Source organism: Protomyctophum bolini (assembly GCF_963924005.1).
Source record: "Protomyctophum bolini genome assembly, chromosome: 5".
NCBI lineage: Eukaryota > Metazoa > Chordata > Actinopteri > Myctophiformes > Myctophidae > Protomyctophum > Protomyctophum bolini.
Window position 1 is genome coordinate 4273559 of NC_137866.1, and position 23697 is coordinate 4297255.

Here is a 23697-nt window from a genome sequence, read left to right on the forward strand (position 1 = left end):
TCATTGCCCTGGTCCCTGAGTGTCATTGCCCTGGCCCCTGAGTGTCATTGCCCTGGCCCCTGAGTGTCATTGCCCTGGCCCCTGAGTGTCATTGCCCTGGCCCCTGAGTGTCATTGCCCTGGTCCCTGAGTGTCGTCACCTGTGAGGACCAGGTGAGCCTGGTTTTGTGACGAGTATAAAGACTGTTTTCATGTGTTCAGTGCTGGTTCATATAAGTTGTGTTTCAGCCAGGTTCTGTTATCTAGTATTTAGTTATGAGTTCAGTTATTGTATTAGTTACTAGAGTGTTGTATCATTGTTACTCTGTGTCGTTTATTAGTAATTCACTAATTTTCACTTATGATCCTCATTTCCTTGCGTTTGTCCGAGTTCCTGCGCTTGGGTCAACGTGACAACTGGATGGAGGTGACCACCACAGCCCTGGAGGGCTTGGGTCAACGTGACAACTGGATGGAGGTGACCACCACAGCCCTGGAGGGTTGTCCGAGGAGGACCAGGAGGTCTCTATCTAACAGTTCACCCTGCTGGTCATACATCACTACGTTGTGGAAGACGACTCAAAGTAGGAACGCTTTTTGCCTTTTACTTTGCCTGTGTGGGTGGGGGTGTGTGTGTGTGTGGGTGGGGGTGTGTGTGGGTGGGTGTATGGGTGTGTGTGTGGGTGGGGGTGTGTGTGTGTGGGTGGGGGTGTGTGTGGGTGGGTGTATGGGTGTGTGTGTGTGTGTGTGTGTGTGTGTGTGTGTGTGTGTGTGTGTGTGTGTGTGTGTGTGTGTGTGTGACATAGGTTACTTGATTGATGGTGTGATGTGCATCATAAATTCATAATACATTTTTAATCAACTTTATGATTGTATGATAATATAATCACACTATCATGTTACATCAAACGCCTAGTAGTATCATTTTACCATCGGGTTGCATCAGGTTACTGTAACTGTACATTCCATGTTGCAACAGCCGCTCGCGCGCGCGCACACACACACACACACACACACACACACACACACACACACACACACACACATATATACACACACACTTCCCTTTTTAGCAATAAGATATCGAGTTTCATTCCTTTGTGAGCTCAGCTCATTGCTTGTGCATTTCAGTAGACTGCCTTCACGTGTGGTGTGAATTTAGGGTGAATAATGATGAAAACAAGCGTCTGGAGGGTCATGTAGGCCTGCGGGAGGATCCATTCCAAGTGATGAAGTGACAAAGTGAAGCATAGTGCATAGTGCATAGTGCATAGTGCATACACAATTAGTTTCTTTGTTTTCACTTACAAGAAATGAACCAGTGACTAGTCTAAACTAAGTACTGCATGCACCCGGAATTACATGTCATACAGAGGGGAAAAAAACACCACACCATTGGGTTTCCTGACCATAAAAGTGTAGATTTATACCCACTAGAATCACGATCCTATATACCTAATCTAGAAGTCGAGATAATTGAATAAGGTTAATATTCAAAGGTCACCATTTTTCTAAATCCAAGATGGTTTGGTATTTGGAGGGAGAACGCAGAATAAAGATTCATTCATTGTTGACTAGTCCTGAGTGTCAGACGTCAGCTCATTACAGTTTCCGCTCAAATGTCTTTAGGTAGACAGACTGCTGCTGTGTGTTCATTCAAATGAAGAAGTTCCTAGGAAACTATATACTCCAGAGATTACGGATTATTCCTTTTTTTTCTGCGAAATGTAATGATGGATTTTCTTTCTGATTTGTCATACTCTGAAGTTTCCAAAAATGTATTGTTTTCCTATAATCTCCCAAAAATGTTAACAAAATTACACGTAGAACTGGACTAAGCTGTACAAGACGCGCTGCAAGCTTCATGTACATCTGCTATTCTTGAGAACCTAAACCACGGTTCTAAATCTACAGTGTTCTGAAAACGTGTAGCTAAAATCTAAAATGACTAAACTGACGTGGTTCTTTCCCGGGCTTTAATGCGTTAATCAAACTTTAAAGTATGACAATCACACTATGATGAAGATTGTTATATCACCATAGGCCTAGTGTCATTGTATCAGGTTGCATCAGGTGACTGTAAATCCCATGATGCAACAGAGAGCACAATGTATCCAATAACCTGTGACTCGCTGTCAGCAGGTATTGATGCTGCCTGTGTCGCCTGTCATTATGACACTTAATTCATTCTCTGTGTGTGTGTGTGTGTGTGTGTGTGTGTGTGTGTGTGTGTGTGTGTGTGTGTGTGTGTGTGTGTGTGTGTGTGTGTGTGTGTGTGTGTGTGTGTGTGTGTGTGTGTGTGTGTGTGTGTGTGTGTGTGTCCATGGGCTAATAGGCTATACATGACCGATAAACTTTATTTTGTTCTTCTTTAGAAATGTGTTCACATCAGGATGTAATGATCATTAGACTCCCTCCTCCTCACTCAGTCAGAGAGTTTGAATGAATGTAGAATTGTAATTTGAATGTGAAGTGATCGTACCCTCCCCTGTGCCTACCCCGGCTTAAGTATTCTTGCGTCGATTACGTTCGACTCTGCAAGGCACTTTAGTGTACATGACAGTATTCTTTAATACTAATTTACAAACAAATGAAATATGGAGACACAAGGTTTCTGCCCGACAATAATATAATCATAATCAGAAGGAAGTGGTTGATCAGTCAAACACTACTGCAAACTGCAAACACTACTTCAGCCTGGAAGACTAGAACAAAGCGGATATTCATTGTTACACAAGTGTGTGTGTGTGTGTGTGTGTGTGTGTGTGTGTGTGTGTGTGTGTGTGTGTGTGTGTGTGTGTGTGTGTGTGTGTGTGTGTGTGTGTGTGTGTGTGTGCGCGTGTGCGTGTGCGTGCGTGTGTGTGTGTGTGTGTGTGCGTGTGTACATACTTTGTATCTTAAAATGCACATTGCTGTCGGACTCATTTGTGCTTACTATACAAGCAAAGTGCTGATTCATGTGTTGCACTGGTATTTCAGCATCACCCTCATGACCATGACCACACACACACACACACACACACACACACACACATATTTTTTGCTCAGATCAGCTCATTACTTGTATATCTTCGGCACTCAGCCATGGGTTTTCAGACTATGGCGTGAGATTGGGAGTGAGGGAGTCTGTAGTTCTGATCGCAATCGTCCGGCAGCCGGGGGGTGGGGTGGGAAATTTGTTATATAGTTTTCATTTTATTTTAATTGACCTAAAATATTGTCTATACATCCATGAATCCACATGATGCTGGCCGGCTGTCAGCATTGAGCAAGTTGTTTTTACAGGGAAGTAGGGCCAATGCTATGGAATTTAAGGCCAATGCTATGGAATTTAAGGCCAATGCTATGGAATTTAAGGCCAATGCTATGGAATTTAAGGCCAATGCTATGGAATTATAGGTCCAATGCTATGGAATTATGGCCAATGCTATGGAATTTAAGGCCAATGCTATGGAATTAGGTCCAATCATAGAGTTACATACTCTAAGGGTCCAATGCTATGGAATTTAAGGCCAATGCTTATATGGAATTTAGGGCCAATGCTATGGAATTATGGCCAATGCTATGGAATTTAGGGCCAATGCTATGGAATTAGGGCCAATGCTTTGGAATTTAAGGCCAATGCTATGGAATTAGGTCCAATGCTATGGAATTAGGTCCAATGCTATGGAATTTAAGGCCAATGCTATGGTATTAGGGCCAATGCTATGGAATTATGGCCAATGCTATGGAATTTAAGGCCGATGCTATGGAATTTAAGGCCAATGCTATGGTATTAGGGCCAATGCTATGGAATTATGGCCAATGCTATGGAATTTAAGGCCGATGCTATGGAATTTAAGGCCAATGCTATGGAATTATGGCCAATGCTATGGAATTAGGGCCAATGCTATGGAATTTATATGTGACCATACCATTAACATCCTATTATAAGGCAAAAAGGACACATTTTCATTATGCTTTAAGTAGCATGTGATGTGTCAAACTATGGGGTTTTCATGATTCTTAATCCATTCCAAGCATTAGTTTTGCACAAATAACAGTCCTTGGGCTAGTATAAACGGCCATAGCCACCAATGACCATCACAAGGCATGATATTTAGTACAGTACAGTACAATTATGCTTGCAAAAAAAACTGAAACAGCTTCTACTTTATTGTTGCCATAGATGGATATGTTATGTTGTTGCTTTACGTAAGTAAAACAGTCTGAAAACACGTAAACTGCTATTTACAAAGAAAACGGAAGCATCGCAAATCACTGCTGTCAGGTAGAAACCTCGTATTATTGTATTTAAAGAAAAAAGTAAACACCGTGAAAATGGCCGATCTACAAGCTATAGATGCGACGGCTTGTGTGGGCTTGTAGATTGGCTATTTCACGACTTCTGTGTGTGACTCTTGTATACGATGATGAAAGGCATTCATTTATGAAAAAACAACTTGGAACACAGAGTATAAGGTCTCTGCTCGACAGCACCAAAATCAATTTGAAGTCGTTACAACAGTGACAACAGTAGACTATAATTTATGCAACACACACAGTATTCATAGTCCTGTCAGTATTTACATGGATTTACAGTCGATAATAATAATAATAATAATAATAATAATAAAACTTTATTTGTATAGCACCTTTCATGACATGAAATGCAGCTCAAAGTGCTTTACAGAACCATGGAGAATAAAAGAAAAGCAAGGCAACAACATTAAAAAACAAGCAGTAATGCAATACAGTGAGGACATGAATAACAAAAAATAAATAAAATTAAAAGATCAATTAAAAGCAATGTTGTAGAAGTGGGTCTTGAGCTGAGCTTTAAAAATGTCTACAGAGGCTGCCTGACGAAGGTACAGTGGGAGTTTGTTCCATGCCGACGGCCCGTAGAAGCAAAAAGCTGCTTCCCCGTATTTTTTAGTTGCCATTTTTTTAGGCAAAGCGAGCAGGCCAGCAGTGGAAGACCTTAGGCCCGGGGGGGCGGTTTGGGACATATTTAGGCAAGCAGTCATGTAGGTAGGAAGGTGCGAGACCATTGAGAGCTTTATAGACAAGTAAAATCATTTTAAAATAAATCCTAAAAACAACCGGAAGCCAGTGCAGTGATGCCAAAACTGGAGTAATATGGTACTGACACATGACATTTCTGACGTGTCATCCAGCATCGCTACATGAGAGCCTGGGGTTGTCATAATTATGACATATTAATTGTCTCCTAATTCATCCATCCATCCGTCTTCAACCGCTTATCCGTAGTCGGGTCGCGGGGGCAACAGCTCCACCAGAGTGCTCCAGACTTCCCTCTCCTCCAGAGCAACATTAGTGACTTCCTCCTGGGGGATTCCGAGACGTTCCAAGGCCAGTGAGTCGATGTGTGTCCTCCAACTGCGCCTTGGTCTGCCCCGGGGTCTCCTCCCAGTGGGACGTGCGTCGAGGACCTCCCTAGGGAGACGAGACATCCTAACCAGATGCCCGAACCACCTCAGCTGACTCCTTTCCAGGCGAAGGAGCAGCGGTTCTACTCCGAGTCTCTCTCGTGTGACTGAACTTCTCACCCTATCTCTAAGGGAGACGCCAGCCACCCGTCGAAGAAAACTCATTTTGGCTGCTTGTATTTGCGACCTTATTCTTTCGGTCCATGACCCACACTTCATGACCATAGGTGAGAGTAGGAACACTTCATGACCATAATATAGCACCTTTTTAGGAGAAGAATTACAATTGCGCAGCATAACACAAGAAATCACAACACAAACCGATAAACATGACGGGTCAGGAAAAAAACTGAGATTTGCGGGTTAAAAGCACCTTTTTGTAACGGTGAGTTCTCAGTGGTTTAAAGCGAGGCACATTCCAGAGTGTTGGAGCTCCAATAGCAAACGCCTGCTCTCCCAGTGGTGGAAAATTACCACCAATTTGTTACTTAACCCATTCTGACCTGAGATCAGATTCATACGAGGTTTCCACGGGACACACACTGGTCTGATTAACCCATTCTGACCTGAGATCAGATTCTAAAAATGTCAGTCGTTCTTCGAATTTTTCAAAAATAGCAGACCTACAAGCTCGTAGCGCGCCACTCGGTGGCGCGCTATGAGCTTGTAGATCTGCTATTTTTCAATAGCTATAGCATAACATGATGCTAACACCAAAATGGGTGCCCGGTCAGAATGGGTTAATGTATGTTTTGTAATAATAATCAAAAACTACAAAGTAACTAGTAGCTGAACCTTTCAAATAAAGGTAGTGGAGTAAAAGTACAATATTTGGATCAAATATTACAAGTATTGGAAATTGGAAATGGTCAAGTAAAGTAGAAATACCTCAACATTGTACAAAGTACAGTACTTACTACTACTTACTTTGAACCACTTTGCAATCCTACAGTTTTTCAGCAACACTTTGGAACGCTAGTAAGCAGTGCTTTGCTCGATGATCTCAGGCCATGAGTTGGCTCCTACAGGGTTAATCAGGCTTTGTATGTAATGAATATAATTTTAAACTAAATGGGGAGCCAGTGCAGGGAGGCCAAATTTAAACTAAATGGGTAGCCAGTGCAGGGAGGCCAAATTTACTGTAACTTTCTGGAACCATGTTAAAAGTCGAGCTTGGGCGGCATTTTGAACCATGGATGAATTTTTCCGAGAATTGCAAGTAAATCGACACGGGAATATAGATGAATGAACATAATTATGACTAAAATGTACAATTAATAATAATTACCTGGCTGTACTAATAATCAAAATGAATAACGCACCATGGCTAGAACAGGCCAAAATATAAGAAATAGCAACTATTTAGCTAAATAATTGCAATTATACTGTATATATGAAAAGATTGCAATCAGGCATCAGTATTCTGGACCATTTAGTTCACATTTAGTTGACAGTATTATTAAGCTCTCTGGTATTTGGCACATGTAGTACGGACAGCTCACACATAGCAAATAGAACATGCCCCCCCCCCCCCCCCCCAAGGTTCAGATGGTTCGGTCGGACGTGGTGCAGAGGAGGTGATGAATGATTGAGGGCTACGTTGGGAGAGAAGGATGCCATTGGGAGAGAAGGATGCTGAAGAGGAAGGCCAAAGAGGAGGTTAATGGATGCCGTGAGAGAGGACATGGCAGGAGTTATACACAAAGATGGACACTGATGATCCGCTGTGGTCGACCCAGATGGGAATTATTGCCACATGAAGTAGAGGAAGAACCTTGGCCTCCCAAACTTTGGGGACATGACGTTATACTGTAGGAGGTGAAAATAAGTGAAAAGGATTTGAGCACTTTTGAAAATCTTTAAAGATGGAGTGCCACAGTTCTTGTATTGTATTTTTCCAGTTTTGCATGTGTCTATGAGGTGACAGACAGTACTTCATTAGACACCCTGGAGTCGTTTTTATGTGCAATGATGTATTAACTACAGACGAATTAGACCGTTCCTCACCCAGGAATCAGCCCAGCTCCTAATCCAGACAACAGTCTTGTCAAAACTTGACTATTGTAACTCCCTCCTTACTGGCCTACCAGCATGTGCACTTAAGCCTCTCCAGCTGATCCAAAATGCTGCAGCTCGCTTGGTCTTCAACCAGCCAAAATTCTCACATGTCTCCCCCCTGCTCCGCTCCCTCCACTGGCTCCCGGTCGCTGCCCGCACAGAATACAAAACCCTGATGCTGGCATTCAAAGCAACCAAAGGTATGGCTCCCCCATATCTTGCAAGTATGATCGAACCCTACAAACCCTCCCGCTCACTCAGATCAGCCAACGCAGGGAAGCTGGAAGTACCCTCACTAAAAACGCCGGGACAACGCTCCACACGTCCCAAACTCTTCTCCCTTCTGGCTCCAAAACTGTGGAATGCACTTCCCATTGCAGTCAGAACTGCAGCATCACTCCCAATCTTCCGCCGTAGTCTGAAAACCCACCTTTTCAGACTCCATCATGGCCCATAGCACTTACCCCACCCCCTTAGATAGCAATTCTAGTAGTCATAGCACGTCATAGTACATATGTGTAGCATAGTAGTATAGATGTATAGCTTATATGTATAGTTTCATTATAGATTATAGTATAGATGTATAGATGTATAGATGTATAGATGTATAGATGTATAGCTTATATGTATAGCTTATATGTATAGCTTATATGTATAGTTTCATTATAGATATTCCACTGTTACTTTCTTAGCTACGCATGTTTCATGATAAATGTCTTTATGTGATGTATTCCCATGCTTTTGTTCTTGCTTAATGTAAGTCGCTCTGGATTAAGAGCGTCTGCTAAATGCCTAAATTGTAAATTGTAAATTGTAACTTTGTATTTAGGGTTTCTTCCTGGAGGCTGAACCCTTGACAGTCAAACGAGGCCAATGAAATAAACAGTAATATAGTGACACCACACTATCATTCTCCCCTTTATCATACAACTACAGCTGTGGGCTTCAGTTCAGGTGGATCACCACCCATCCCCACCCACCAGGCAAACCAGGCATACTTAATGAACTGGTGGGCGTGCACACATAAAAAACAACATTTTAACAAATACTGTACACTTTTTTTGAAAAAATGATACCTCCTTATATAACAATAAGACCTGATGATCATGTTTTAGGGTGGGAAAAAATCGCGGCACTCCATCTTTTAGAAAACAGCTGATCTGCAAACGTTGAGTGGTTAAATCACTCAGTTATATTCCCTTAATCCCTGCATAAGCACAGGACTGCATGGTGTAGCTCGCTTCTACCAAAGGAAATGTGCTAGTTGAATGACACGAATGGACAGAGGATCATTGCTAAGTGACAACGTAGAATTAACTTGTGACGAAAAGAATTTAAAAAAAGCTAAATTAGTGGTTTAAACAGGACAGATCATGCAGCAGTCGTACAGTAGTAGCCTACAGTAGTACAGTACAGTCATGCAAATCTACAAAGACACCAAATTACCTCAAATAAAAGGAAATACAAACGTGTTGTAGGGAAACTTCAACACTTCAATTTGACCTCATCTCAGTTTGTTATCATTTCCTCAGAATGTCAAATGAATGAAACAGTTCTGGAGAAATGTAGATTGGAACACAATTGTTTCATAGATTACATACACTGATGACACCAATTACTGTTACCCGGAGCCTGACTGATTCATCGGTTTGCTATTATTTGATTTGTTGTCATCAGTGACCCAATTTCTTTTTACTTTTCAAATGTACAAGCTCACAACTTGTGGAGCTTGTGCATCTGCTATGTTTTAGCTTCAAGATTGACAGTCTTTAAATCAAATGTTTTGAATAGGGCTTAAGTGGTTATATAAAAATAAATTTATTTATTTTATTCGTACTTGTTCACTTGTTAATGAGCAAGCTTCTATAATGTAGAAGTAACGTCTTTGCAGTCTAATATCCTTTATTAGAATATCAATCAAAAACGTGTTTATGATCTATACATGTTTTCTCATGAGAAATGTTCTCAAAATTAAAAGATTTAAAAATATATTTTTTCTTTTTTTCCCTAAATTGAATCGGCCCCAAAACTCTGTCATCGGCCAGGCTCTAGTTCTGTGTTCTGATGTTTACTGACCACTCTGGAGATATTCTGACATTTTGATCGACTGCCGTCTTCATTACAGCCAATGCCTTGTCACTCACAAACATTTAAAGTTAACCACTTAAATCTGGAGTCCCCCCAGACAGGGTCTATCCATCCTCTACTAGGCCTTTTCCCCCCCACTACATCTCTGCTGAGCATGCATTGTGACACGCTGTGTGTTCAACCCATTGATCCCATTCATTTGAATTGCTTGTGACCGTCATACATACATACATACAGTAGAAGGTTAATAAAATAAACCACAGTATAGTCAGTCTTATTTTCGCTGTGGTCCCCTTTTTTTACACCCCTGTTTTGTCTTAAAAAAAAAGACAGGGTCCATTTGGACGCTATAGATATAGAGAGACACACAACATAGGGTTGATGTGGTTAAATCCAGGCACAAGTAGGACACATTCTCCTTTGCTCCCGAGCCAACGTTACGGGTTAACGCAACGCCACTGCATGAAGAACAGAGATCTAGTTCGGTTCCACGCTGCATGGCAAGGCAGGACGTTCAGTGGACGATGGAAGTTCCATGGCAGTCCGGTTCCATAGAGTTCCATGGCAGTCCGGTGCGTGCCACACAGTTCCATTGCAGTCCGGTTCCATAGAGTTCCATGGCAGTCCGGTTCCACACAGTTCCATGGCAGTCCGGTTCCACACAGTTCCATGGCAGTCCGGTTCCATACAGTTCCATGGCAGTCCGGTTCCACACAGTTCCATGGCAGTCCAGTGCGTGCCACACAGTTCCATTGCAGTCTACAGTGCCGTCGCTACCTATACGCGCAGTACGCGCTGTGAGTAGGGCAACACGCCGAGGGGGGCAACAAAAAGTGCCAAGCCGACCCGCAAAATAACAATTTTCTCTCCGGCTCTGCCGCGTATAATGACGAGCGGCCGTGTGTGTGCGTTCTCACAAACAGTGAAAATAGGAATAGCAGCTCTCTCGTCGGGAGGAGGAGAGGGGGGCAGCACAAATATCCTACGAGTAGGGCAACCAAATGGTCAGCTCCGGCCCTGGCAGTCTGCTTCCACACAGTTCCATGGCAGTCTGCTCCCACACAGTTCCATGGCAGTCTGCTTCCACACAGTTCCATGGCAGTCCGCTTCCACACAGTTCCATGGCAGTCCGCTTCCACACAGTTCCATGGCAGTCCGCTTCCACACAGTTCCATGGCAGTCCGGTTCCACACAGTTCCATGGCAGTCTGCTCCCACACAGTTCCATGGCAGTCCGCTTCCACACAGTTCCATGGCAGTCCGCTTCCACACAGTTCCATGGCAGTCCGCTTCCACACAGTTCCATGGCAGTCCGCTTCCACACAGTTCCATGGCAGTCCGCTTCCACACAGTTCCATGGCAGTCTGCTTCCACACAGTTCCATGGCAGCGCGCAGGAGAGGAGGCTATCAGTGGAAGCTGGCGACGTGGCATTTGACGTCGTCCAGGCTCAGCACGGTGCCCTGGTCGTTGTCGCTGCTGTGCGGTTTCTTCTCTGAGCAGCGACACAGCTTGTACTTCAACACCTGCGGGGGACAAAACAATGACGAGACACCGTTTGTACGTGTCGTGTAATTTGAATCATATAGCATAATTCATATCTACTTGTTTAGTCATAATGGTACATTTCTGCATGGCCATTTGTCTCACCGAAGTGAGTCATCACCCACCCCACAGTGTCTTAAACTATTTGCATATCAATGGTCCACAGGCAGGAAGCCTCGTGGCTTCACTCTTTGACTAGATAAATCTTGAGTGATCTTGTATCTGATATTACCTTTAGGGTCTAGACCACCTGTGGATTTGGGCCTTCCTGTTTCATTGTTCAATGACAGAGCCAACAGACTACAGTTTGTCTCTTTACATTTTATGATACACACACACACACACACACACACACACACACAAAAGGTGACACCAGACTGCAGGAGGGGGAGGGATAAAAGGGGTGGATGGAGAAGGACTTGGGGGTGGTTGTGCTCTGGGGCTGGGAAGTTGGAAAAATGGAGGAGCACGGGACGGTCACCCTGGCCTGTGCTGCTATCAAAGGGAAGAGATGACTTTGCTATGCTTGTAACCTGTAACGATGGGAGATGCCTTGATTGAATAAAGACGGACTTGGCCTGGGAAATCGGAACTCGTGTGTTGTGTTCATTCTGCATTAGGAAAATAAGGTACAGATCCGCAGGACAGTATACGACAAGTGGCGCCCGACGTGGTTTTGATGGCGTGGAGAACATCCGCGGCACAATAAAAACGGACCTGCGGAGTACCTGTGGATTTACCTGGATTTTTATTTTTTGGAAGGAGTTCTGCGAAACCCAAGGACTGACAAGAATTCGTAAGCGTTAGGACCATAGTGTAGATAAGTGTTCACTGTGTTAAGAAGTTTAGGGATTGAGCGTGTGTGCGTGGTTTGAAAATTGAGCGTGTGTGCGTGGTTTGAAAATTGAGCGTGTGTGCGTGATATGTGTGAGCGGCTGTGTGTGTGTGCTTGATTTGTTTGGTTTTGTCTGTCTTTATATGTGTTAGTGCTGGTAGATCATCGTTGTAAGCTGTGATTGAATGCCAAATAGTTCTCAATTAAGTCTTTTGTTGCTATTTTTAATTGTGCGGTCACTGGTAGTTATGGTTATCTTGGCTGTTTAAATTGCTGCTTTTCAGTGACTTACAATTTTTTTGGGGGTGATTTGGCATTAATTCATGCAGGTTTCGCGTTGCTCTCCTGGTTTAGGCCTTCCTTTGTCTCGGGGGTGGGGGCTGGGGTGGGGATTTTATTTTTTTACTTGAGTGGCTTAAATTTGGGCTGGCTTCTTGTTAAACCGTTTATTGGTTTATTTTAAATATTTCTGAAACATGTGCAACAAGTTTCAGAGGGGGGAGTAATATTGATATTAAATTGGGGGTTAATTCAGGTTTTAAAAATAAATTGGCTTTAAGTTTGGGGTCAAATCTAAATTTTGAGTTTAGTATGAGAATACATTTCTCACATATCACATTTAGGATATTTCAGATCTTTTGTAAAATTAGGTATAGGTTAATTTGGATTATTAAGCCTACAGGATTTTCTTATTAGTCATAATATATAGTCTGCATATAAATGAGTTGACCTTAGGACGAAACCGCTGGCACTGTTGCATAGATGTAAATGAGCTAGGGGTGTCAGGTCACTGAAGGGATCAAGGGGGGTATGTGCCCTAAGTCAGTTTAGAAAGAAAATAGAGGCATTTCTCTATATTTCCTTTTTAAATTACAGACTATAGTTTGTCTATCTAATTTCTTTATTTTACACTTTTCTGTGTGAATGGGTACGAGAAAGTGTTGTGAGTGTTGTGAGTGTTGTGAGTGTTGACTATCTACTCATTCTGTGGGGACAGTATATGCAAATGACTGGGTATATGCGTGGCGGTGACTGTGTGAGATGAGAGGAGACATGCATGAGTGACAGTTAGTGAGATTATCTACAATTTAGTAGCTATGGCCACAAAGCATACTCCAGTGCAAATTGTGCACAAGAAATACACATGTAAGAATATTTCCAGCATTTCAGGAAAATGGCATAAGCGTTGGCCTCGGACATGGCCAAAAGAAGGCTCTTTCGAGGTAGAAGACCTTGCATCTATAAAGGCACAGGTGTGGGCACATAAAGCAGATCAGATGACGAAAGAGAGAGAGAGGCAAAGGGAAGAAGAACTATTCGTTTTAGACTTGTTTTGTGAAGAGGGTCGGAAAAAAAGATTGAAAGAAAAAGTGAGGATAGGTCCACAGATTGTCGCAGCATATAATGCTAGCCGGAGGCCTGTCAGCGAGGAGATCAGCAGGAAATTGCCAGACTCCGCATCATCGTCTGTGTCAGTACTACCTGAGGAGAAGATGTCCGCTGATTGCAGAACAGACAACCAGTGCGTTGACATTGTGGGTCACAGCGACAACTCAGCACAAACTGAGGTGGACTTTTTGGAGAACAGCGACATGCCAGACGAGAGCGACACTCAAAACTCTGTTGAGAGGGAGCTGGGGCGGTTACGTTCCCAGAAAATGGACCTGATCAGTGAATTGACTGAGTCAACGAGGGCACACAGACAATACCTGCATATGATTGAGACGTGGTTGAATGAACTTTCAGTAAGGGAGACACAGTTGACCAGTGAGCTCAGTGGCAAGGCGGCGCACAGCCACAGTTTACATGGAGGTGAAGACATCTACAGAAGGGCAACCCGCCCCAACGCAGACATGAACATTGATGCTGACACTGAGGACAGTTCTATTCAAGCCAGCAGGAAGAGTGGGAGGCATTCCCACACTCGCACACATTTGAGCCGGAGATGTGTGAAGGACTCCAGGGGGGCTTTGAACAGGCACCCTGCATGCAGGCCCCAGAAGAGGACTAGGACTAGCCCTGCACTAGGATCGGAGGACGGAAGTGGAGATGGTGTGGATGGGAGTAAACTCACCCTGAATGCAGAGGATTTCCGTAAAAGGCTGGTCGAGATCAAGGAACGGAAGGCACGTCTGAACAATGACCTGAAGGCTCACACAGGTGACAAGCACCTCACAGCAGCCCTGATGTCCAGTCTGGGTGAGCGGTCCAGGGAGGAAGAGGAGGTCAGTCGGCTTCTGGTCCAATGTGAGGAGGAGCAACAGGAACTGTCCCCAAAGCGGATTCGAGGGCGGAGAGAGGGGGAGACGCAGGACTGGACTACAGCACTGGCTGACATGACCCCTGTTAACGTAATGCCTGTGGTGGTCCGAGGACAGAATGACTATAGACCGTGGTCTAATGGACATGACATGATAGACCTGGTGGAAAAATTGCCTCCGCTACAGGAAGGAGCCTACCAATGGGTGGCAAAACTTGATGTTCTGACTATGGGAACTCAGTTAGCTGTGGGTGACATGAAGAAATTATTGGCACACCTGGTGGGAGTGCAGATGTTGAATGACCTCTTGGCCAGGGCAGAAATGCAGGCTTACGTTGAGACGGCCAGCAGAGACGCAGAGCCATATGCAGAACACAAGGGGTTCCTGTGTCGGGAAATGAGGTTGTTGTACCCCACTGTTTTAAATCCTGACAGAGTCCTACTTGATTGTCTGACTGACGGCGAGAATCCGAGGGCTTATGTCGTGAAAGCGCATCAGATATGGACAGACGTGACGGGGCATAACGCAGGGTTGCCAGGCATGGACCGGACGGTGCTTAGGGACAAGATAAAAAAAGGACTGCCCCTGGCTGTACAGAGTGAACTTGAGGGAGTCGTCTCCTTGTCCACACTGCCTTTGGAAGCCTACACAGACCATATTGCTGACTGCGTCAACCAGGTCCGGAACAAACAGGAGGTACAAAGACTCAAAGATGTCGACCTTAAACGTCAGCTACGAGCAGAACAGCTGACAAAGATTCGAGAGGAGAAACTGATTTTGCAGCCACCGCAGGACAGTGCAGACCATCATCAACAATTGCTGTCATGGAGAATGAGGGAACCACAGAGTCAACAACCAGCATCATCCTATCAGTGGGCAACAAAGCCCTACGCGGCACAACGTGGGCGGCTGAAAGGAATCTGCCATAACTGTGGGACACATGGTCATTTTGCTGGACAATGTGACCAGAAGCCGGCGCAACGAGAGACTCTGCGAAGCTGCACATTGAGACGCCCCTCTCTGTGCTATTGAAAGCATGGTGTTAGATCTGTCACCTAGCTGTCATCCGACACTGACCTTTTCTAGATGTTGCTCTATCTAGGGGCACTGAGAAAATGTCACCTCGTTTTGTTTTTTGATACTTGTTTAGTTTAGGGAAAGAAAGACTTTCTAAGGAAAAGGGGTAGTTCAGTTAGGAATGATGTCAAAACGGTTTGATTTGCTTTATAAGTTCTATTCATTGTCATAACAAAACAGATAGGTTATAATAGTGATCAGATGAATAGGTTAGAACTTCCTTAAATATTACAGTGAAATCCAATCCAAGAATAGGAATTATATTCTAATTAGTAATGCAAATATTGTTTTAGCTCTTGGGTTTGTGTGTGGCTTTCCAGATCATGGGTTAGATGAGGGGTTTCTGCGCAGGACCACCCATCTGTCCATCATTATGGGAAAGTGACTCACAAAACTAAGGGGGAAAGGGGGGGGGGTCAGAGGTGCAAAGGGGTGTTTTGTGTGTCTGCGAGTGAGTGCATACTGAAGTCCTGGCCAGGCTGTCTGTATGAGAAAGAATGTTGGGGAACGTTTATATATATTTTGTTTCATTTTAATCATTCTGTTTAATTCTATTTACAGTTTTCTTTTGATTTTGTTCGTTTGTTTTTGTGTTAATTTACTGTTTCAGTTTTCGAATATTGTCCAGGGGGGAGGAGGGTCACAATTTTACAAAGGGATTCGGTTTCAGGGTTAGGAGAGACATTTTGGGGAATTTGAACATTTGGGGATTTTGGGGAGAAAAGCATTTTTGAGCCAAATATGATTCATATTTTAGACTAATAGTCGTGAGGACTATTAGTAGGGGGGATGTGTCGTGTAATTTGAATCATATAGCATAATTCATATCTACTTGTTTAGTCATAATGGTACATTTCTGCATGGCCATTTGTCTCACCGAAGTGAGTCATCACCCACCCCACAGTGTCTTAAACTATTTGCATATCAATGGTCCACAGGCAGGAAGCCTCGTGGCTTCACTCTTTGACTAGATAAATCTTGAGTGATCTTGTATCTGATATTACCTTTAGGGTCTAGACCACCTGTGGATTTGGGCCTTCCTGTTTCATTGTTCAATGACAGAGCCAACAGACTACAGTTTGTCTCTTTACATTTTATGATACACACACACACACACACACACACACACACACAAAAGGTGACACCAGACTGCAGGAGGGGGAGGGATAAAAGGGGTGGATGGAGAAGGACTTGGGGGTGGTTGTGCTCTGGGGCTGGGAAGTTGGAAAAATGGAGGAGCACGGGACGGTCACCCTGGCCTGTGCTGCTATCAAAGGGAAGAGATGACTTTGCTATGCTTGTAACCTGTAACGATGGGAGATGCCTTGATTGAATAAAGACGGACTTGGCCTGGGAAATCGGAACTCGTGTGTTGTGTTCATTCTGCATTAGGAAAATAAGGTACAGATCCGCAGGACAGTATACGACATACGTACATGACTTGGGTTGGATTGGGGGGTCAAATCTACTAATCAAATCATTCCCGAGCGTGGCACGGCTGCAGCTCACCGCTCCTTGGCTGCAGCTCACCGCTCCTTGGCTGCAGCTCACTGCAGCTCACCACTCCAAGAGATGGGTCAAATGCGGAGAACAAATTTCACTGCGGTAATGTGTGTGACAAAATCGCATGACTTTTGACTTTGACTACTGCTGCGTTTACCAGTGGTGGAAAAAGCACTCACATTCTTTACTTTAACCCATTTTAGGCCTGACGTCGAAATTAGAAAAAAAAAGTCTTCTAAATGGTGACAATTTTCTGAAAAACCTCATGTTTCTGTAGTATCAGTGGCGCTCAATATTTCATGTCAAGGACCACAAACATGATACGTATAATTATGTAATCGGCCCCCCCCCATCTGAAAATATGTTGTTCCAGGAACCTCTCATGCAGGAGCAAAGATTTGGGTTAAAAACGTTATATATACATTCAAAGATTTGAGGCACATTTTCACGATACTGTGCATTTACTTTACTTTGTAGCATGGAATGTGATGATTTGATTGGCTGATATGATGATAAGAGCGCCCCTCACTTCACACAAGTGATTTTTGTATTACTTTTTTCATTTATTATTTGGGAAAATTAAAAGCATCAAGGAATGGATAGAGAAAGTAAAAGATGAGTTATTATTTATTTATTAACCTATTAAAATAGGTTGAAAATGGGTGAACAAAAAAGAAGAAAAACTTTATTTTATTTTACAATTCTACAATTTTACAATAATTTATTGGTTATTAGTTAGTCATACCACATAACACATTCTCTATGAATCCTTACCTCATAAATGTAGTCAAACAGCTCCAGAATAGTGAGTATACTTGCTCCAATGAAGAGGCCCATCTGACCACCAATATCACCTGAAATAAGAACTGTGTGAGCATTGTGGACGAGCAGGTTTCTAGTGCAGTCGGCAAGCTCTTCTGAGCACAGAAGCCCTTCTGTCTCAAAGGTTCAACTGACTTAACCCATTCTGACCTGAGATCAGATTCATACGAGGTTTCCACTGGACACACCACTGGTCTGATTAACCCATTCTGACCTGAGATCAGATTCTAAAAATGTCAGTCGTTCTTCGATTTTTCAAAAAATAGCAGACCTACAAGCTCGTAGCGCGCCACTCGGTGGCGCGCTATGAGCTTGTAGATCTGCTATTTTTCAATAACTAAAGCATAACATGATGCCGACACCAAAATGCGTTCCCGTTCAGAATGGGTTAAGGAGAAGAGACGGAAGCAGCACGGACATTTAGAGCCTTTTATTATAGGTGCTAAAGTATACAGAAAGAACGACTCGCATTTAACATTTTTACTGTGTTCAAAATGTTTTTAGATTTTTGGATTTATTTATTTATTTTTTGGGGGGGGGGGGGTCCATTTACTAATCATTTCCCACCTACAGTACTACTATATGTAGAGGGAAACGATGGGTCAAATTAAATAATGTACTGTATATATTCTTGTTTTGACATGAAAACATTAAAACAGAGGGCAAAATGACATGCTATGCAATTACTGTAAAGACAGAGCATATCCCATACTGTACATGTTTAGAATGAAAGCAATTCATGAACACTCATCCGTCACCTAAAAGTCCAGCTACTTCATAGGCCTTCTTCTGCTCGATGGTCTCGTAGTTCAGAGCCTCGAAGAAGATGTCTAACACCAGGATGTTGTCTCTGTTGAGAAAGAGACAGAAGAAGATGTCTAACACCAGGATGTTGTCTCTGTTGAGAAAGAGACAGAAGAAGATGTCTAACACCAGGATGTTGTCTCTGTTGAGAAAGAGACAGAAGAAGATGTCTAACACCAGGATGTTGTCTCTGTTGAGAAAGAGACAGAAGAAGATGTCTAACACCAGGATGTTGTCTCTGTTGAGAAAGAGACAGTGGTTAACCCATTCTGACCTGAGATCAGATTCATACGAGGTTTCCACTGGACACACACTGGTCTGATTAACCCATTCTGACCTGAGATCAGATTCTAAAAATGTCAGTCGTTCTTCAAATTTTTCAAAAATAGCAGACCTACAAGCTCGTATCGCGCCACTCGGTGGCGCGATATGAGCTTGTAGATCTGCTATTTTTCAATAGCTAAACCATGACATGATGCCAACACCAAAATGGGTGCCCGGTCAGAATGGGTTAAGTACAGAAAGGCCATGTTATAGCGCGTTGGAGTTCATAGCGCTGGAGTTCAAGTTAGTGCCGCGCTATATGAACTTGAGCTTGTACATCTGCTATTTTTCCAATAGCTAAAGTATAACATAATTTAAGCTTTATTAAAACACCAAAAAGGGTTCCCACCCAGAATGGGAGAACTCACGCGATGTACTGCTCTGTCTTGTTGTACTTCTTAGCGAGGTACTTGGCCGAGGCCTTGCTGGGGATCCTCACAAAGCTCAGCTCCTTGCTGTACCTGGAAAAGGTAAAAAAGTAACAATATGAATATGAATACTGAAATATAGGAATACAAGTAAGGCCTCACTCACACCTTCGCAACAGACTGATGTATTGACTTGTAGTGGAGTAAAAGTGCAATATTTGCCTCTGAGATGTAGTGGAGTTTAGAAATAAAAGTATTGGAAATTGGAAATACTAAAGGTACAACTACCTCAAAATTGTGCTTTAGTACAGTACAGCTCTTAAGTAAATGTACTGTACGTAGTTACTTTCCACCGCTGGTACCTGGTCATGTTGCACAGAGTCTCACACACACACACACAGCAGTACCTGGTCATGTTGCACAGAGTCTCACACACACACACACAGCAGTACCTGGTCATGTTGCACAGAGTCTCACACACACACACAGCAGTACCTGGTCATGTTGCACAGAGTCTCACACACACACACACAGCAGTACCTGGTCATGTTGCACAGAGTCTCACACACACACACACACACACACACACACACAGCAGTACCTGGTCATGTTGCACGGCGTCTCACACACACAGAAGTCGTTGTCTCTCTCCACCAGGAAGTCTGCAGAAGGAAGCAACAGAAACACTTCCTCCTAAGAACACAGTACTGGGCCTCGTGCGCCAATAAGTTCCTAACTTTTCCCTCTTCCATTTCTTCCTATAAGTGAATTGCTAAGAGAAGTCCAGTCAGATTCATGAAATGTTCTTAAGAACAATAAAGGCACCCAAAGAGTGCTCCACAGTGTGCGTGGATTCTGTTCTTACCTACGAACAAATCACAGCTAAGAAAACATTGAGCGATCCCAAAACCTTCTTAAAAACTTCCTAAGTGGGTCTAGTAAGAACAAACTTCTTCTTAAGAACGGTTGGCGCATGAGGCCCAAATAAACGTATCTATCTAGTCATGAAGCCCATGAACCCATGCAGCCAATGGGAATGCTGCCTGGCATAAAGATTATGATCTGCAGCAGCAGTCCAAAGTGTTTATTAAATCACCCTACTGTACGTGACCATACTACAGCGTCACACAACAGTAGCAGATCTACAGTACAGTACAAGCTTGAAACAGTAGCAGAGCTACAGTACAGTACAAGCTTGAAACGCGCCGTGAGACTGGGGAACAGAATGCACAATGCATGCCCATTCTGTCCATATTGATTCAGTCCTGGGCTGAATCACATCAACCTGTATTGTATTTTCAACTTCAAAAGTCAGTTTGAAGGCTCAGAGGTGCAGTGTAATTTGCCTTGGGGTTCACTGAGCAAGAACTGACAGACTGGGTCAGCAAAAGAAACGCAATAGCAATGTCACACGTTTGACACAATTCTGAAACCTAAGATGGCAAACAATGCGTTCAAGCCACATACTGTACCTTAAACCAGTAAACACCCCTTTTATCCAGTAAAGATGGACCTCAGATGAGACAACTACACTAATTGAAGTTAAAGGTGCTGATATTTAGCATCTCAAATATCTCAGTCTGAAGCGACACATTTCGAGGCTTTGTAGATCTGCTACTTTTGCCGTATTTCAAAACAAGAAAGTCCAGAAAAGCGACAGTTTTGGACATATGAGGTTTCCACCCGACAGAGACGATAGTGGAGATGGACGTCCTTACCCAGAGCAGGGTCGGCACACTCTTTGTAAAGCTCCGGCGTGCAGTACGGTGCATCACCTGAACAAACACAGCACTTCGATATCAGAAAATAAATATTTAATAACAGGTTTGCACGCTGAATAACTAAAAAAGCTGTCCAGCTCTTGATTATACAGTACACTAAAATACATGTTCAGATCGCAATTACCAATTTCATCGAGGATACGTCTAAGTAAAACTGGAAATGATGAAACGAACAAAAACGACACAATTTGAATTGGAACACTATAATATTGAAGCTGAAAATAGGTTGGTGTGTGTGTGTGTGTGTGTGTGTGTGTGTGTGTGTGTGTGTGTGTGTGTCCTGATTGGATGAATCTGTATTTTCTGTTCAGTAAAGAGCTGGAGAGATAGAGAGATCCCTGTTATAGTGAACAAACAGTCTATTATAACTGAATATATAGAACTTTTAGCTGCTTGTTTAACAACATTCGTTTAACCTTTTAAGATAACATCTTTCTCACCAGGCATATGCACCATGCGGCAGTTTAACCTTTTAAGATAACATCTTTCTCACCAGGCATATGCACCATGCGGCAGTTTAACCTTTTAAGATAACATCTTTCTCACCAGGCATATGCACCATGCGGCAGTTTAACCTTTTAAGATAACATCTTTCTCACCAGGCATATGCACCATGCGGCAGTTTAACCTTTTAAGATAACATCGTTCTCACCAGGCATATATATGCACCATGCGGCAGTTTAAAGGACATCGTTCTCACCAGGCATATGCACCATGAGGCAGTTTAAAGGACATCGTTCTCACCAGGCATATGCACCATGCGGCAGTTTAAAGGACATCGTTCTCACCAGGCATATGCACCATGCGGCAGTTGCAGTTGTCCACCAGGTAGCGTGTTTCGCAGTCGATGCGACACGCCGTGATGCTGTACGTGTCGAAGAAGTCCGAGTCCATCGGGGTCACTTTACAGTCGCCCCAGGGCGGGGGCAGGTATATGAGCTGAGAACGCAACGGATATACATAATAAAAGATCAGTGGTGGGAAAGTAATTAGGTACATTTACTCAAGGAATACTGGACAACTCACCCCGGTGCTTGCCCGTTTTTCCTCCCGGAATTTTCACCAGTGAGGGGGATAACTTTGTAATATGCTATATTGGCTGTTTGTATTCTTTTTGGAAAAATATAAAAAAGGCTATATTATTTTACTTATATTGAACCTATAAACAATTTAGTATTATTTAGTATAATGTAAGGTTTTGCCCACTCAAATGGTACCTCGTCAGATAATCCCCACATATATCCTACAACAACTTCTGTGAACAGACTCCACTGTAGTAGCTTTTCATAAATTATATTTGTACTGCTGTCTGCTGTCATGAAAGTTTATAGTTAGAGAAATTCAAAGTCCAGCCGTCTGCTGTCCAGCCTCTCCCACCAACCCCTCACTGGGGAAACTTCTGGGAGGAAAACAGAAATGGGGTGAGTTGTCTTGTTACCTACTCAAGTACTGTATACTTACTGAGGTTCATCTCAAGGCCAAGGGGTTATTCTTATTCCCAATAAAGAATGTCAACACAAATACCATTCCTGAAATGGGACCCGGTCTGCAACTGGTGGTCAGTCATGCCTTATGAAAAGACATCGTGATGTGAGAAAGTGAATGAAGACAGAGCGTGGATATGGATATGTAAATAAATATACAATCACTACGTACTGTAACATCGGTGCTGGTGAGTGAAATTGTTTGTACAAGTACAGTACGTACCGTATACAGTAGACGGTAGACGGTAGACGCATCCCTGCGGTGCAGTTGGTTGGTCGGTTGGTGCGGATAATATAAATGGGATGATATAATTCATGCTGTTGGATAATAAAGGATGGATAATGAAAACGTACACGCGGTTTGGGGTGTGAGAAAAACAGTCCATCTCTGGTGCTCACCCTCTGTTCCTGGCAGGACACGAAGGTCTGGAACCCGGTCCATCTCTGGTGCTCACCCTCTGTTCCTGGCAGGACACGAAGGTCTGGAACCCGGTCCATCTCTGGTACTCACCCTCTGTTCCTGGCAGGACACGAAGGTCTGGAACCCGGTCCATCTCTGGTACTCACCCTCTGTTCCTGGCAGGACACGAAGGTCTGGAACCCGGTCCATCTCTGGTACTCACCCACTGTTCCTGGCAGGACACGAAGGTCTGGAACCCTGTCCATCTCTGGTACTCACCCTCTGTTCCTGGCAGGACACGAAGGTCTGGAACCCGGGCGCCACTCCGAAGCCCAGCTGGTCGATGAAGGAAGGCTCGTCCTGGCTGTGGATCTGAACCTTGATCCCAGCTTCAAACGACGTCTCGTCTGTCGGGAAGTCAATCACAGCCCTGAGATCAGACATGATTCCTTCGTGGGTGCACTACTTAGTTTAGACAGTTTTTGGTTTAGACTAGTCATTGGTTAGACCAGTCATTATTAGTCCTACAACTACAACCTATCTCAAACCCTCACCCTAAACCTAACCTCCCACGGGGCAGCACACCTAAACCTAACCTTAACCCATGTCTAACCAATGACTAGTCTAAACTAAGTATGCACCCCGTTTTTCAACCTTTGCTCTGGTGAACTGGACCAAAGGTGGCGGTCTCCAGTTCAAACAGTGACGACCTCTGCTCTGGTGAACTGGACCAAAGGTGGGGGTCCCCAGTTCAAACACTGACGACCTCTGCTCTAGTGAAACTGGACCAAACTCACCTGTTTCTCCCCAGATGGGCAGGTATTCGTCCTGTTGGATGTCCAGCATGAGCTCCAGTCCGTTCCCCATCCCTCCCTTGGTGGTGATGAGCGGAGGCCGACCTTCTGAGCCGGCGTTAAAGGTGTAACACTTTCCATAGCG

At 43.7% G+C, this 23697-nt stretch overlaps 1 protein-coding gene across 1 annotated transcript in view; it reads right to left on the reverse strand.

The window, feature by feature from the left end:
* Positions 1–10963: 10963 nt before the first annotated feature.
* Positions 10964–23697, reverse strand: part of LOC308316172 (acid-sensing ion channel 1-like) — a gene marked incomplete at both ends in the record, with an annotated part of 74491 nt that continues 61757 nt past the window's right edge. Inside the window, 9 exons of the mRNA XM_080764609.1 lie at positions 10964–11080; positions 17550–17629; positions 18356–18447; positions 19094–19186; positions 19695–19755; positions 20812–20868; positions 21663–21813; positions 23038–23165; positions 23556–23697. The exon at positions 23556–23697 is cut by the window's right edge and continues 9 nt beyond it. Of these exons, the coding sequence (XP_080620735.1) occupies positions 10964–11080; positions 17550–17629; positions 18356–18447; positions 19094–19186; positions 19695–19755; positions 20812–20868; positions 21663–21813; positions 23038–23165; positions 23556–23697 (921 nt within the window). The remainder of the gene's footprint in view (positions 11081–17549; positions 17630–18355; positions 18448–19093; positions 19187–19694; positions 19756–20811; positions 20869–21662; positions 21814–23037; positions 23166–23555) is intronic.